The 17,884-nt window shown below is 36.0% G+C and overlaps 3 protein-coding genes across 3 annotated transcripts in view; 2 read left to right on the top strand and 1 right to left on the bottom strand.

Moving 5' to 3' along the window:
- Positions 1-17,884, top strand: part of LOC123869329 (cadherin-related tumor suppressor) — a 155,449-nt gene that overhangs the window by 10,303 nt on the left and 127,262 nt on the right. The window lies entirely within an intron of this gene.
- Positions 6,682-9,817, top strand: LOC123869327. The gene is made up of 2 exons (XM_045912196.1): positions 6,682-7,186; positions 8,855-9,817. Exons 1-2 carry the CDS (start codon positions 7,000-7,002, stop codon positions 9,607-9,609), a joined length of 942 nt encoding a protein of 313 aa, XP_045768152.1. The 5' UTR covers positions 6,682-6,999; the 3' UTR covers positions 9,610-9,817.
- On the bottom strand, positions 7,188-10,902 carry LOC123869325 (protein ALP1-like). The gene is made up of 2 exons (XM_045912194.1): positions 10,366-10,902; positions 7,188-8,123 (listed from the first exon to the last, which is right to left on the bottom strand). Exons 1-2 carry the CDS (start codon positions 10,671-10,673, stop codon positions 7,238-7,240), a joined length of 1,194 nt encoding a protein of 397 aa, XP_045768150.1. The 5' UTR covers positions 10,674-10,902; the 3' UTR covers positions 7,188-7,237.

A 17,884-nucleotide genomic window follows, 5' to 3' on the forward strand; every position in this document is an offset into this window, starting at 1 on the left:
TAATAGTATACAAGTGTAAATTAAATATTTATAACACCCCTGACAAGTGAAGGTTATTATAACTAGAAAAGAGCTTTCAAACTATCGACCGTCTGAACACTCTCGATCAAGCCACCTTTCAAACAAAAAAAAACTAAATTAAAATCGGTTCATTAGTTTAGGAGCTACGATGCCACAGACAGATACACAGATACACACGTCAAACTTATAACACGCCTCTTTTTGGGTCGATGGTTAAAAAAATGCTAAAGTGTCTGTCACTCTGTTACGTTTTCGCCCATTCGCCTATAACGATTTTGACGACAAAGATAGCTTTCATCCCAAAGAAGATCATAGGTTACTTTTTATCCGAAAAGTCAAAAAGTTATACCTTCTTACTTACTCATGATATTTTACTTCAATTACCTAAAAAAATATGCAAATTAGGTAAGGTACTACAAATACTTAAACCTTACTTTTAACAACCCAATCGTAGAAGGCTCATTAGTCACTTGTCTTGAGATACCTACCTAGGTTTATAATTTTCCAATATCGAAAGCAATCACAACATTTTAACAACAGATTGTTCCCTGACAGTCTACTGTGGCCGCTTTCTTATCACTCGAGAGTGGTGACCAGTTCAACGCGACCTGCCTCGCCTCCAGACGCCCTTCACCAAGTTTCGAGCGGGGACTGGTATCGCTGACTGTCACAGATCAAGTTTAATTGGACACTTGTATGTGTGCATTCATGTGGAGCTAAACCGGTTTGTAGTAAGCTTGATGCTTTCTACGTCATAGGTACATTGGTGTTATGTATGACTAGTTATGAGCGAAGAGTGCAGTTCATAAAGTTTGAACGTCTTGTAGGTACGAAGTTTATTATGATTTGTGTATCATTTGCAAAGGCGTGATGGGAGTTTAGTTGGAACGGTCTTGTACCTGTCGTTTTTATTATCTGGTTCTCGTAGATTAGAAACGGATTTGTTTAGGATATAGGCTGCAGCTTGATTAGGTAACTACCTATATGCTAACGCAAAAATATACAGTTCTGATACCTTCTCGGTGTTCTGTTTGCGTCGATATTAATGGCGTTGTTAAATAGTGCGGGCTTTAGAATTAGATTAAGGATCTATGAATTGCGTGAGAGAGGACGTCGCTGCTAGTATATCAGACCCGTTAATTTACTGAGCTTGCGATTCAAGGTAGCAGACGACAGTAGAAGTTTTATCAAGGCTTTGATAAAGCGTGCAGTTTTAAGAATAGGTAGTTTCTCGCTACCCAACATTCTAATGTTTATCTTAATTAGATATTTTCTATTAAAATTACATAATTATGAACAACTAGATGATATCTACCCGCGACTTCGTCTATGCGGGTTTCAGTTTTTAAATATTTTGTGGGAGCTTTTTGATTTTCCGGGCCAGAAAGTAGGTAGACTGTCTTTTCCCGGGGTATACGTAACGTAACGTCATGTAAGCTATGTCAAAATCGGTTAATCAGATGGTCTGTAAAAAGGTAGCAGACAGATAGATATGAACCTTCCTACATTTTCGTATTAATAATAATAATAGGCACCTACTATAGGTTATATGGATAGCAAAAAAGAAAGATTATACTTACTCGTAAACATGTGAGATTTTAATATCTTGCATAAAGAAGTTAGGGTCTAAGATGTATTAAAAAATTGTCGTGGCAGTCGTAGGGTCTGAATTTTTCTGAAGTGTAGTCATACACTTAAGTAGGTAGGTACTCTGTTGACTTGACGTAATCCGCAAGCGTGCTGTGGTCAAAAGATTGCAAACTTAATAATAATTGTACACTTGAACTTTTTTCATATACCTACCTACCTGCTTCTATCAATCAAGAAAAGCACTTATTGGCTGAATATGTGAAGTGTGAACGAACGGTCGTCGAGTAATTTATGAATAGTAGTTGTCTCGTCAACTCTAAACTGACTGTCGGTGTAGATGTTGAGCTATATCCTATCCTCATTCCTCATATATATATAACCTACCTGACTTGATCACCAAGAGATACTTAAAAGCAGAGCTTTCTGAATGTACTGATCTAATCTACTGATACTCTAGTGTAACTACGTTCACATAATCGTGAACTTACAAACTAAAGGATATGCGTTTATAATACCGGCAGCATGCGCGCGTTATTTTCGGTTGCCGATAGCTATTAAATGGACATTACTGCCACCTGTAAGTTAGGGCTCGCAAACCTTACGCCTCCGCGACGTTTCACCGCAAAATTGATTCCCTGATGCTATCTAACCTCCCGGGGGAATGGATAAATAAATACTTTACGATAATCTCAAGAGATCTGAGACAGGCCAGAATTACAGCTCGCTGGATATATTATTGCATTTTAATTCCGTGCCTGGCACTCCTCCGTCGCATTATGATTGTATGATTTACAGTACCTACCTATTATTATATCGCACGCCTTTAATATTAAAGTGACCGAATTCAAAATTAATCCTTAATTTTAAATCAATGCTTAAATAAAACACAAGCCCAGCTGAGATCTCGACTTACCCCAATATTATATGTTTATGGTTATTATAGGTATATTAATATTATTAAGCGTGCGATAAGTTAAATATGAGTAGGTAAGTATGGCTAGCATATCCGTGTCGAACGAAAGTCCTATAAAAATTTAGATGTTTAAAAATATCATCTTTAAGAGATAAATCGTTCTAAAAAAATCAGCGTGGCGATCTTCACGCCTTAAAATGCCTACTAAAATTAAATTACGGAGCAATAAAAAATGTATTAGTTATTTAGTATTTTTTTAATAACTGGCTCTATTTCCACGCTGGACAGCCAGGCTGATCCGTTGCGCAAAAAATGAGCTAGCCCAACAAAATAAATTTATTAATGGTAACATACAAAATGCCAACATCCCTAAATTTCGTAGGCACAAACTTATATATAATTATATAGAACAAACATCTTGCATTTAGGCACGATATACTAAATACTGACTAAGTACTGAATTAATTCTACTAAACTTAGCAGTTTTATGCTCGAAATCTAAATCACTACTGAACATAGGTAACCGGTAAACTGAATTCGTAGGATTATTGGCCCAAGGATATTTTATTTTAAAATGGTAGTAGTCAAGGCGTGGTATGTTGGCATTTCCTGGGAAGGCGTGCATACCATAGAATAGTAGATTGTGGCCCGGAACATATTATTATCTACTAGCTGATGCCCGCAGCTTCGCCCGCGTGGATTGGTCAGATCCCCTGCAGCATCAGGATTGAGGAGTTGGACTCCAAATTTTTTATGAAACAATGTCGCAAAGTTCCTCTATCGATTAAAAAAAATTACGCAAATCGGTTCAGAAATCTCGGAGATTTCGATGTACATAGGTAGAAAAACACAACTCCCTTTTTGAAAGTCGGTTAAAAAAGTAGCCTATGTTACTCCCTGGTCAATTCTCTACTTGTCTGTGAAAATCCCGCCAAAATCGGTTCAGCCGTTCCCAAGATTAGCTTTTTCAAACAGACAGACAGACAGACAGACAGACAAAAATTTTAAAAACGTGTGATTCAGTTATAGTATCGTTCAAATAACCATATGACCTTAATATGCGGTAGTTATTTCGAAATTACAGACAGACACTCCAATTTTATTTATTAGTATAGATTGTAACACCTATTTTGAATTGCAATCAAGAAGATCACACTAATATTATAAAGGAGAAAGTTTGTATGTGTGTGTGTGTGTGTGTGTGTGTGTGTGTGTGTGTGTGTGTATGTTTGTTACTCTTTCACGCAAAAACTACTGGACGGATTGGGCTGAAATTTAGAATGGAGATAGTGTACCCTGGATTAGCACATAGGCTACTTTTTATCCCGGAAAATCAAAGAGTTCCCACAGGAATTTAGAAAAACCTACATCCACGCGAACGAAGTCGCGGGTATCAGCTAGTATCAATATATCTAAAAAAATAAAAGGAAAAGGTGAGTGACTTGCTGACTGATTGATCTATCAACGCACAGCTAAAGTTACTGAATGAATCGGGCTGGGCATGTTATAATTGTGACGTAGACGTCCGCTAACAAAGGATTTTTGAAGATTCAACCCCGGCCTAAGGGGATAAAATAGGGGTTTAAATTTGTGTAGTCCACTCGGATGACGCTGCGGGTCTAAGCTAGTAAATATAAATATGTTCTTAAACTTTACGGGTATCTACCTTTAAAATTTAAGATATTATCCTTATTACATAGAGATTTGGCATTTTGCGTACACGTCATGATGTCTAGAAATGATTAAAGGCTTATCAAAATCTGGACATCTTTGGGTTCCTATTGTATTTGGCAATTAGAATAGACGTATTAAATGATAATTAGATATTTTGAAAAGGTAACGGCAAGTTCTATATGTGGGCGGAAGATTCTTACCATTTCACTAGTGACTAGGCCATTTGCATTTTACAACTTTTATCGATGTACGTAAACGAGATTTTGCCGGGAAAGGCGAGAATCGACTCGTCGCCATATTGCTTATACATTTTATATTTAAATTTAGGTGTTAAAACGCTAATTAGGGGACCTCTTTTAGGTAGAGTCACGGTGATGTTATAGAATGTATTTAAAATGTGTTTCTTATGACGATCATAAAATTATTTAATTTAGGTATATTGTGTATTCGTGTTGGTTGTATCTTTCTCGCATAACTTAATTATACAAAGTAGGTAGGTATTTATTTATTTAAATGCGGTTTTATTAAAAATATGTTAATTGGTAGGCACCTCAATGGTAAACAGCTCAGTAAAAAAGAAAAGCAAAATTTGATGACATACTTTAATTCCTATTCTGTATACCATACTATTCAACAAGACGCGGATGTATCAAGTCTAAGTTCTGATCACACAATGAGTGGTCATAGTAAAACCATGGTACAGGTTTTCCTTATTTTTCCCACTAAAAATTTTATCAACAAGGTACACTGTCCAAGTGATCATTAATGGCCGTAGGCCGTAGCGTCCAATACACGGGCGCTATTGCCTCTCTGGATGGCCAGGATTAGCCGCTACGCTAAATAATGCTCAGCTCTTGGGTCACTTGGCGCGTGGGTCAATTTTTGGGGCACAATATTAATAAAAAAATTAGCTAGAGTCACAATCGCTAGCGCCGCAAAAACGTAATGAGTATTTACGGCGCTTGAGTAGAATCATCAGTTGCAACCGCCTTTAGGCACGTGCCTGGTAAGTGAGATCTGCTAATGTATCCACGTAGGTTGCATTACACCCCATAGGACACCGTATTACTGTTCATGGCTATAGCCGTCCCGACCTGCCACTTGCCATCATCCCTGAACAAACTGGAGGGTTCCAGTTGTGCAGGGATGGAGGCAGTGGTCACTGGTCAACGCGCGACGGGCTATCCTATACCTATATATATACCTATTATTATTGACGACCCTATGACAATACGCAATTGATTCCAAGTATCACAAACAAAGTGAATACCTACTTTAAAAAGCGTATACTTATAGAGTTAGACGCACTACGCCAAAAACAGAAATACATATATTTATTTATGTAATAATACAATCAGTCAATGAAATAAAATAAAATGAAGTATTAATTATATCACTAAAACTTAGTTACATACTAAATTATTATATTATTTTCATACTTACCTAACTGTGAAACAGTTTCCAAAAAAGAATAGGACCAATTTATTTTTCACATCAATTCAATTTTGATTTTAGGCTTATGAAACGGTTTTATCTAAGTGGGTATAATTTCACGGGTATCAAATTTAGCCGATAAATTTTGGACCAACATTGTAATCAAAGGGTTTATACATATTTATGAGCACTTAGTCATTCATTTTGTCCCTGAATTATCGATGCGCCTTAATTCTATAAAAGTAGATATGCCAACATAACTGTAACTTATTTATAAGACAATTCTCCTGATTTTTGGGTTCTGTATCTCTAGAGAAAAAAGAACCCTTATAGGGCCATTTCGTTGTCTGTCGAGACCCGTCATGACCTAAGATCCGGTATTAGAAATATATACCTTCATCTGTTATTTAATGATGATAGAAAGCAGGTAAATATGCTTGAAATAACGCAAATAAGTTGCCTAGCTAAATAACGTGCCGATGATTTAAAAAAATAAAAATTTCAATTCAATTGTTTCGATCAATTTCCTTGAATAGTATTTATGCAAGTCGAGCAACAGCTAAGAGAAATACGCCAAGGTGTTTAAAAATAAAGGTTGCCACTTTCCCCTCTGCACAACTATGGGCTTATCAGGTATAAACAGTATACCTGGTAAACCTCATCTGATATTATTTAATCAAATTTTATATCGAATCAAAGATTTGTTATTCCCAATCCAAACATGTTAGGTTGCCTTACCAGAAAAAGAAAAATTAACATCTTAAATCTAGGCAACCAATGGATTCAAAAATTATTTGATAAGGCAATACTTAAGCCGGTTAAAATGCGCGTTATCAAAACCCAAAAAGTACAGGGTTTTAATTTTTGTGTATCTGGATTTATGCCAAAAATGGCTGAATCGATCTTGATGATACTTTTATAGGCAGGTAGAGAGAGGGCTTTGCAAGTGATGAACTAGGTTTCTTTATAATCCGAAAGCTCAATCTTACACGAAAGCAGTACACAAGTAAAACTCTGGTTATACCTCGTGAACAAAGTCGCGGGCACTAAGGATCAATTCACACGTACCACAACCACACCACAGCCACAACCACACCACAACGACGCCATGTGGTCGGGCGTATATTTTGTATTGAAAATTAATATTACAATTCACACGTACCACATTTTGCCGTTGTTATCGACCACCTGTGTAATACGACCACATCGCAACCACATCGCGACGGCAACGCTACCACCGGCGGCGGCACCGCGGCCACATCGCCACGACATGACGTCATCAACAGCGCGCGCCTAGCTGGCGCCTGCGCTCCCCCCTTTCATTCTGCGTTGTACTGTGTTGCCGCGTGGTTGTGCGAAAAATTAAAATGTCCGACTCGGAGACTTTTGACACGGATATGTTTATTGAGGAGATTCGCAATTTGCCATGCATTTGGGATCAAAGGACAGAGGAGTATTCCAATCGCATATTAAAAAACAAAGCATGGGAAACCCTTTGCATGAAGTTTTATGAAGATTTTGATAATAAGGAAACAAAAGAAAAAAACCAGTGCGGTAAGTTTATTAATTACTATTTATTAAACCGAGTATACCTAACAACACCATTCACGCTTTATTGTACTGCCACGATAATTCACCTTCAGGGCTCACAAAATAGTCGGCAAATTCATTTCTAACAGAATCTGCTCGAATCCCGTCATGACTTTGTTCAAAGGAATGCATTCGTAACAAATTTGAAGTTATCGATAAAGTGTCTTCGAATTTATAACCATCTCGCTTGCGTACTATATTATGTAATACGACACATGCTTTCACTATGTCTGTTGCAAATTCAACTGACACATTAATTGGTCTATGCAATATTCGCCATTTGTTAGTCAAAATTCCAAAGGAACATTCCACATATCTTCGTGCTCGTGATAATCTATAGTTAAAAACACGTTTTTTCATTGTTAATTGCTTGCCGCTGTATGGTCGCAGCAAATGTTTGTGTAATCCAAAGGCTTCATCGCCAATGAATACCATAGGCAAGGGCCTACCTACAGGGGTAATTGCTTGCGGTCCAGGTAGATCTAAATCATTTCTTTCCATTGCATCATATAAACTGCAGTCCCTCCAAATAGTTGAATCGGAAGTTTTACCGTAGGCTCCTACATCAACATACACGAATAAATAATCGGCGTCACATACGGCCATTAAAACAATAGAAAAGAAATGTTTATAATTAAAGAATAATGAACCACTGCGTGGTGGATGAATAATCCTAATATGTTTCCCATCTACAGCCCCTAAGCAGTTTGGAAAATTTGCTTTCTTTTTAAATTTGTTCGCAATATCAAGCCACATTGTTTTATTACATGTTGGTAAATGAATAGGCTGTAATTTATCCCAAATCAGGCGGCACACGTCGTGGACAATTTTGCTAGCAGTTGAAGTACCACATTTAAAAAAATCGGCGAGATCTTCAAACGAACACCCCGTTGCCAAATATCTATAACAAAAAAATTATATTAAAAACAAATAATACTGAAATGGAATTATACAGGGTGTTACAAAAGGTTGAAATAAATAACACTGGGGTCATTGTACTGTACTCAAGAATATGAACAACTTTTACTATGGGGACACACATACGAAATCGTAAAAAATCAGCTGTTTCATACATTTAGGTCATGTAGGTATATGTGTCCCCATAGTAAAAGTAGCTCGTGTTGAAGGGTACAACGACCCCTTAAAGTATTAGGTATTTCAACCTTTTTAACACCATTCAATAGGCTGATGACATTTTGGGAAATGATCGATCTTACATTATACTGGACTAATGTAAAATAAATCCAGTTAATTTTAATATGGTAAAATTTCAAAATATGTTAAATATTAAATACTACTTATTTATATATTACATAACGTGTAGTAGTGTAGTAGTAATACATTAAATAATTATATTAAGAAAAGCGCTTATGCCACCGGGTATAAGAAAAACTAATCATTTATCAAACTATATAAAGATGCTTGGCTGTCATAGATTTAAGAATAACTTGAAACTATTAACATGGATATTTAAATATACAGAAATTATCTTCAATACTGAGTTCATTATATGATCTGATCACTGTAATTTCGATATTGTAAAATATTATTATTATTATTTTATATGTTATTTTCAAATTTAACTACCAACTTACTTTTCTACAAATTTCAATTTAACAATTAATTTTTCAGCTGCCAACTTACAAAGAAAATGGAAAAGCTTAAGAGACTCTTTCAACAGAGACCTTAAAAAACAAAATTCACAGAGAAGCGGTTCAGCAGGTAGTTCAAAGAGATACTACTACTTTAGTCAATTATTATTTTTAAAGCCATTGTCTGAAAATCGAAATACAACATCGTCTCTACCAGTACAAAACAAAGACGATGACATCGAACAAATCGATAATGAAGACGATAATACTACTGAAACGAGTGACTCTGAAGTTTGGAAGAGACCAAAAAATATCCAAAGAAAAAAAGATGATGCAGAATATGGGTTAATAAAAAAAATAACAAGTCATTTGAGCGATCAAGTAACTGCACATACAAGTAACTACACTACACAGGAACGTGACAAGTCCTGTGACAGTGATATGCATTTTTTGCTATCTTTATACGATAGATTTAAGACCATTCGTGATGATTGGAAACTGAATGCTCAGATAGAAATATTGAATGTAATTCAAAAATATCATACACCTACAACTACACGTAATGATAATTACAGTGAATATGGACAGGGGTATACGACACAAGCGTACCAACCGTACGAACGACCATCAACGTCTAGGTATCGGCCGGATATGGAAACAGGCTCTCCACAGCTTCGCAATTTGCGTACTGCATCCACACCAAGAGATATTTCAGTACCAGAATCTCCACTCAGCGTCTCTTCTCAGGCTTCAAACTATAATGATCCGATTATAACGGATATTTTCGGAGATTAACTGATTAATTACCTACTCTGTTGATTTTTGAATGACACAATAAATCAAAATATATAAGTACGCTCTTTGTTTTCGCCTTCCTATCCTCCCTACCACAGTTGCAAAGTAACTCATTTGCAAATTAACACATCAAATAATAAAGGCCTGAGCAGACCGAATGCGTGGCGTGTGCGTAACGTACAGTCAGCGCACATCGACCTACGAAAATCTGTGAAAAAAACCACAACTGATGTTGATCTCTATGCGTTTGAAATTAGGTTGAAATTCAGTTGCAGAAATTTGACAGCTAAGGGTAGGTCGATATGGCGCTGACTGTACATGCATACTGTTGTAATAATAGGAAACTATATGAAACGTGCCCACAATCATAATCTTACTTTTTATTGTTAATGAATTAAGAGGCCGTACTGGTTTTGCTCGCAACACTAGCGCCACTTTCATTAAAATATTAATATCTTTTTATTTTAGGCATAGATAAAAAATCAGCCACTTTTCAGCAATTTGTTTTTTTGCTAAATTTAAAAATTGGCTGAGACAGATTTTTTATCTATGCCTTAAATAAAAAGATATAATTTTTTAATGAAAGTGGCGCTAGTGCCGCGAGCAAAACCAGGTAGGTACGGCCTCTTAATTTGCACCTGTATTTTATATTTTATAAATTAGCTTCATCTGCCCGGTGAGCCTGTCCCGGTAGATGGAACTAATTATATTTTCTAAGTCCTTAAAAATAATTAACTATAAAAAAAATTTACTCACCTCAATGTCATTGCCAGACGTTCAACAGATGGTATGCTTTTTCTCATGGCCGTGTCTTTTTTTTGCAACTCACTATTCAGTTCATTTAACAAGTAGTCAAATGTATGCTTGTTCATTCTAAATTTTTTATAAAATTTCTTCTTGAACCTTCGAAGTTTAGGATAATCAGTACGAAATTGGCTTTGACTTTTGTTTTCCAATAAAGGATGTACCCAATAAATTCTATTTCGACGAATACGCTGATGTCGTCGTCTTCTTCTTATTAATAAAAGCCATAACAAGGATAGCAACAACAATCTTTCCTCCATGACTACGTTCAGTCAAGCCGTGTTTTCTCTACGAAAGCCGGAGTATAACTGTACATGACCACGCGGTTACCACATTGCAACGACAGCGACAACGCGCAGCCACATCACATTTTGTCGGTACCACAACGCAACTGCAAAATGCCGCTGCGACACTATTCACACGTAACCACAGCTTGACCACATTTTGTCGCTGCGACGTGGTGTGGTTGTGGTACATGTGAATACACACTAATATTTTCGTTTTTCATAAATAAAAATAGACCTTTTCATATAAAAGAAAAATAACTTTCAAAAATTCACTAGTCATTGGAAGAATTTCTTTTGTTGTACTTTGGTAGTTTAAAATAGAAACGTGTTTCGGACAATACCCGCTCACGTTGAGATATTTTTCAAAGTGAACCATTTTTTATTTCCCTGGAAAGATTCGATTGTATTAACCTGTTAGCTGGTGCAGGTAGAAATGCCAATACAGGTAGGAGTCTTTATATTACAAATATGTTTCGCATCCGTGACGTCACTTTTTTATCGCTCTATGTAACAGGATATTTTTGTTTCTCAAACAGAGTAATTGCAGCTTACAAATGAGAGAAAGTAACCGAATCCAATTCTTACTAGCAACCGGATAGTCTGCTTGTTAAGTTCGTGACATTAGCAGAATGTGGTATTGGAACTCATAATACACGTTTAAATGTATAGATAGTAAAAGAGTTTATATGAAATTATTATAATTAACTAAAATAAAGGTACTTATCTTTCTTTCTCTATGTTTTATTCCTCACTGATGAGAGTCGTGAACCCTATCAATACTTAGGCTGAAACCTATGTATTAGCTGGAGTAGTTCCAGGTCTGGCATCCGCAATCTTGTGATATACAATGTCACACAGGGCTCACTCAAGCATAAGAGGGGTCTCTCCGTCACTCGCTCCATAGAAACGTAGTTCCAATTTCATTTGAATATTAAGCAACCAAAGTCCATAAAATTTTGCAGACATATTCTAGAAACTAATATCTATGCCTGTGGTTTTCCTGATTTTTACGCGGTCTTAAAATTTCACATACAAATATTTGAACCCCTGTAATTTTAAAGCTACAAATTTTTAGAAAAATGAAAGAAAAAAAATGAAAAAGAATGTTAATATTCAAATGAAATTGGAGCTACGATTGTATGGAGTAAGTGACGGAGAGAGCCCTGTTAAGTATCGTAAGGTTAGGTTAGGAATCTCTACACATATTATCATCCATTAATCCCACAGCTTGTTCTGTGACTAAATCCCTAGGCATCTCGTGGCAAAATTGGACGGAACTCGTAAGCAATGTAAAAGAGACGGATATAAGCAATATATAATTAAGTATACGTAAATAAACGACATAATGACGACATCACGACAGTCGATTGTCGCGAAAGTGAAAGAAATTATTAGAGATTTATATTGAATTAATATAGTTAGGATACCGGTTATTAATCTGCTGATACGAAATCTGGCTTAATTTGTACAATTAAATACCGCTGGTTGGCGGGTTACACGTAATAAATTACGAATATATTTCGAAAGAGAATTATGATGGCGGTTTATGCGACGAACTATTTTTTGTAAAATATTAAGTTGGTACCACCTACCTACCTCTCTTATTTTGTTTCTAATTGAAATGGCTTGCGAACTGTTAAGACATTCTCATTGGTGTATAATTACTTGTTATGCAGAAACAAGAGTAGGTATTTTACTTATTTTGTCTAAAGATATTTTTATACATTTCATCCTGACTGACTAATTATATTGATCAGTTTTAAGGCGGTTAAATTTTTACAGTACATTTTTTTTTGTGACGTTCTTCAGGCACTCACTAAGAAAGGATTACTCAAGGGGTTAGGCAGAGGATAAGAATTTGCACGAAAATAACACGAAAATACTTCATTTTTCAAGTTATATAAACAGAAGATTAGAATTTGTACGAAAGTACGTCATTTTTCAAGTTTAGTTTTTCAAGTAATTAGTCTACGAAAATTAGTATTTGGGATTTTGCTTATAAATGCAAAAACATGTTTTCCACAATTTTTCGAAATTCTACCCACAAGGGAGTTAAATAAAGTTTGTATGAAACCTATCATTTTTAACCCCCGACCCAAAAAGAGGGGTGTTATAAGTTTGACGTGTGTATCTGTGTATCTGTGTATCTGTCTGTGGCACTGTAGCGCCTAAACGAATGAACCGATTTTAATTTAGTTTTTTTTTTGTTTGAAAGGTGGCTTAATCGAGAGTGTTCTTAGGTATAATCCAAGAAAATCGGTTTAGCCGTTTGAAAGTTATCAGCTATTTTCTAGTTAATGTAACCTTTACTTGTCGGGGGTGTTATAAATTTTTAATTTACACTTGTTGAAGTTTTACCTATCCATGAAAATTGGTATTTAAATACCCACGTGTTTCAGGATTTTTGAAAATTCCTTTTAGGTGAATTTTCAAAAGTCCACGTGTCGTATTTGGAAAATAGCTATATTAAAGTCAAAAAAAGGGTCAAGTGCGAGTCGCACTCGCACACGAAGTACCACCCTACAAAAAATTACAATTTTATTTTAATCACAAATTCAGGGTTTTCAGATTTTCCTTCTTACTTGTGCTATAAGACCTACCTAGTACCTACGTGCCAAATATGATTCTTGGTCCACGGCAAGTTGTAACAGTATAGGTTTCTTTACAGACCCGACAGACAGGCAGACAGACTGACTACAAAGTGATCCTATATAAGGGCTCCTTTTTCCTTTTTAATTAAAAAATATTGTTGAATCGAGTCTCGTGTAAACTCTCTCTTTCATATTTGTTTTATAAATTCAAATTATATTTTTAGTGCATTTTACGATAATGGGATAGCAGCCTTAAATTAGGGTAATAAAATATAGAAGCCTCAGGATTTCGGCTGCTTTACTAGCTGCCTATATAAATCACAACGGACGTTTACGATACAACTTCATTTAGAGTTTAGACTATAAATAATTATGAGTCCAAGCACTGCTTCGACCCTAAATCAAAGCAATTTATGCAAGGAAATATCTTTGATATTACACCGGTAAAACAATACTCTTTTATTAGAATTTTAAATTACTGCTGTCAATTGTTGAGTATTATACATATGTATACTAGTACTTACTATAGGTTTGATATCTGCATCCGCCCTTTTATGTAATAAGGAGTAGAGACTAGTATATTCTATGGCTATGAAATTGTTTGGATGGCAGAATTTTTTTACTCGTCAATTTTCGTCAATCCAACGAGTATTTCAAACTCGATAGGCTGAGTTTCTGTAACCATTTTCCTGGTCCATTTTATCAGACCCTAGTTACTGTTTGTAAGCCAACTAGATAATAACTCATCGATATTTAAAAACTTGGCAAAATATCTTACTTAAAAAGTAATTAGATACTAATTAGGTATGTAGCGAGAGTAACGTTAGAAACCCTGTTTGATAATAAAATTTGCAATTTCGGGTTAAACTATTCACTTTCCCAAAGAATTATGTATCTACCTATCAGTATATGTATATTCACTTACAGTGAAAACAATAATTTTTATAATAATAATTTAAATAACGTAAATTTTATAGTTTTCAATTTAAATATATGTAGGTAGTATATCATGTTTGGCAGTTTGTTTGATATTACCGACAAATACGTAAGTAGATACTTAGGTACAAAATATCTTTCTGAATGCTCAAGGTTAAGCTTATAAAATATCCAGCTGTCTTACTAAATAATAATTTTCCATAATTAGTAAGTTTATTTCAAGCAACACAAATTACAGAAATAAGTTTACGAAACAAAACAAAATGTTTAGTACATGAATAATGTACTACTAAAAAATAATACTTATCTACAAAAAATATACATTCCAAGTAAATTAAATAGCCTAGGTAGGTGCCTACGAGTACCAACTCGTTACCAAAGTAAGTAGATTCGGACTCTGTCGAAACATTGAACAATAGAAAGGTATGACCGTAATATGTCATGATATACATAGCTGATAAATTAAATTTACCATGTACCAGTAGGTATAGAAATCAAATTCTTTAGCTGGTCGAACGAGAGTAGACCGGTTAGGAATAGTGATGTGCTTCGTCGAGGCCAACTGAGACGTGGCAATCGCCGACCATCCTTACGCACCCTGCGGCTATAAAGGTGTGCCATAAAACGGGTCTCGTTTTACGACCATTTGACTTTATATTCGTTTTCGAAGTCATTTCTTAGATGAACCGACCATTGTAGTTGTACGGACAGTTCTGTTGCGTTTACGCTGCCCATAATATAAAAATACTGCACAAAAAATGAACGAGCTTAAGCTTTTTATAAATGTGCCTGCATCGTTATTGCTAGTGCTTAACGAGAAACATGTATGCAAATACAAACGCTTTATTGTCTTTTATGTCGATGGTCGCTACCCTTTTATTGTTCATAAGATCTAATGCTATCGTCGGATAATCGGTTTGGGATAATTCGTTTCCGAATCGTGCTCATAGAAAGTAGGAGCTCAGGCTATCGGCGGGGAAATCTGCAATCTCGACAATGCTGTATCAATATTCATGCTTACGGTCGCGACCCCTACCATTTGCATAACTGCACATTGCATTCTCTCGGTTGCGGCTGTTCTATTGTTTTATGATCTAAATGACCACGCGATATAGGGATAGTCACGATAAGGATGTAAACATACATCTGAGATCCCTTCCGATTTCGTGTACGATATTCGTGGTTCGTATAGATTATGGCATCGGTGCTTCGGTTCAATTTATCATGATAATCGAGCATAGTCTCTTCAAGTTACCGATGCTCCCTTTAAATCTAAGCTCGCGGCCGCCAACGGATAGGACAGGACGGCGGTGAGTCCGTGAGATAAGATCGGCTCCTATAGTGAACTGTACGTCAAACTCTTCCTTGCTAGTTCGGTCGTTTTCAATATCAGATTAGTACAATGTTGAGTTATGCATAGGAGTCAGAATAGAGATCACGATTTTATGTGTGTAATAAATAAGAACCGGTCGAATGAGTGCTGCACTCAGATCTGCTTTAAGCAAATAACGAAAAAGCCGGCCAAGTGCGAGTCAGAGTCGTAAACCTAACTACCTACCAAGTTTCATGATTCTAGGACGGACGGACGGACGGACGGACAGACAGACAGCCAGACAACAAAGTGATCCTATAAGGGTTCCGTTTTTCCTTTTGAGGTACGGAACCCTAAAAAATCAGCTTGGGAAATACATAGCTAATAGTTTTGATGGAGTGGTCTTGAGTCCTCGAATTAGTTTAATAAACCGATCATCTATATTTTAGACTTCGCACATTTTCCAATAAGCAAAGGCTACTTGAAGAAACAAGAAACTAAATGAGTAAACTAGGATAGGTACACGCAAACAACAAATAGGAGATCGTAGAAATAACATCCATTAAGCCTATGGAGAAGGTGTATGCACATCGCAATAAATTAATCTTAATGACTACTAAAACTTAAATATATGAAAATTTACAACGCTGAATAGGAATAAAACATTGCCTCTTATTTAAATGTGTGTATTATTAATGCGGTAAAGATATGAGAACGTTGCCTTATAAATTAACCATACAATAATTTATACTAGATGATGGCCGCGACTTTGTCCGCGTGGATTTAGGTTTTTAAAAATCCCGTTGGAATTCTTCGATCTTCCGGGATAAAAAGTTGCCCATGTCAGTTTCAGGGATGTAAGCTAACTCTGCACCAAATTGTACTATGAAAAGCTAGCAGAAAGACGGACAGGCAGACAGACAGACACACTTTCGCATTTATAAGTATGAAATATAGTGTAGATACTGGATAGGTACCTTATCAAATCTAGGACTAACTATATTCAGCGTTCCGTCGAAGGGCGCCAACGGGACACTATTACTAAGTCTCCGCTGTCCGTTAGTCTGTCTGTCTGTTAGCAAGTTGTACCTCATGTAAGTCATGAACCGTAATAGGTAGTGTTGAATTTTTCACAGAGTGTGTAAATCTATTACTATAACGACAAATAATTAAAAAAATCAAAAAAAAGTCGCCACGCAAATTAAAAATTAATAAAAAGTGTTATTTTATTACGATGGTCCGGAACCTTTCGTGTGAGAGTCCAACTCACACTTGACCGGATTTTTACACATAATATTACGTTAAAATATGTAAGCTTATGCAGGTACGTATACCTATACAATTATACATATACTGTAAATACGTGAATATATGCGAAGTGTGTCTGTCGAAATCTGTCAGTTTTCTTTTCACGGCTGTCACTGAACCGATTTTGACGACACAAAGATAACTTGAATCCTGTAAAAAAGCAAGCCTTTTTCCGGAAAATTAAGGATTCCTGCAAGGACTGCAAGATTTAAAAAACTTATTCTACAAGCACGAAGTCGTGTACAAAAGTGTGTGTTGGGAAACATAAAGCAATGTTTATCAAGCTAATAAAATATTTCCCAACATTTTCAATTATTCCCAGTAGCTAATTCAAAGACGAATAAGTCTATCTCATTAAATAGGAGTGGGCAAGCTAAAGGCATTTTTGGTCAATCACGGATCTTCCCTCGTTGTAGTCTTCCGGAATGCTTGTATTATAATTACGTAAGCTGCGTTTGTTTGGTCCTTGGCACTAAGCAATCTTGGCTACGCCATTTTAGTACATCGGCACTTATGAAGCCTGACAACGATCTCCGGTACTTCGAGATGACCCGGCGACCTCTCTGGCACTCGCAATAAAGCTGTACGCTCGTTTACGACAAAGGTTATGTTAGGCGTTATGTTATTTTTTAACCCCCGACTCAAAAAGAGGGGTGTTATAAGTTTGACGTTCGTATCTGTGTATCTGTCTGTGGCAGCGTAGCTCCTAAACTAATGAATCGATTTTAATTTTGTTTTTTTGTTTGAAAGGTGGCTTGATCGAGAGTGATCTTAGCTATAATCCAAGAAAATCGGTTCAGCCGTTTGAAGATTATCAGCTTTTTTCTAGTTTTCTTACTAGACCGGGTATTACGATCCGACCAAAAGGTACATATTGGTATCCAGCCAAATTCTAATAAAGACAAATTCTAATAAGGCGTCTTAGTTACTGTAACCTTCACTTGTCGGGGGTGTTATAAATTTTTAATTTACACTTGTCATACCTCAGAGTTTTTTATTGCTCGACTACGGATTTTTTTTTGTGTAGCATTCTCTGT

This window comes from Maniola jurtina, chromosome 11 (assembly GCF_905333055.1).
Source record: "Maniola jurtina chromosome 11, ilManJurt1.1, whole genome shotgun sequence".
Taxonomy (NCBI): Eukaryota; Metazoa; Arthropoda; class Insecta; order Lepidoptera; family Nymphalidae; genus Maniola; species Maniola jurtina.

Bases quoted from the DNA above. Each gene is read 5' to 3' on its own strand.
- LOC123869327 (XM_045912196.1), top strand. From the start codon at position 7,000: ATGTCCGACTCGGAGACTTTTGACACGGATATGTTTATTGAGGAGATT. The intron at 7,187-8,854 runs GTAAGTTTATTA...TTAATTTTTCAG, and splicing joins AAAAGAAAAAAACCAGTGCG to CTGCCAACTTACAAAGAAAA.
- LOC123869325 (XM_045912194.1), bottom strand. From the start codon at position 10,673: ATGGAGGAAAGATTGTTGTTGCTATCCTTGTTATGGCTTTTATTAATA. The intron at 8,124-10,365 runs GTGAGTAAATTT...TTTTTGTTATAG, and splicing joins CGTCTGGCAATGACATTGAG to ATATTTGGCAACGGGGTGTT.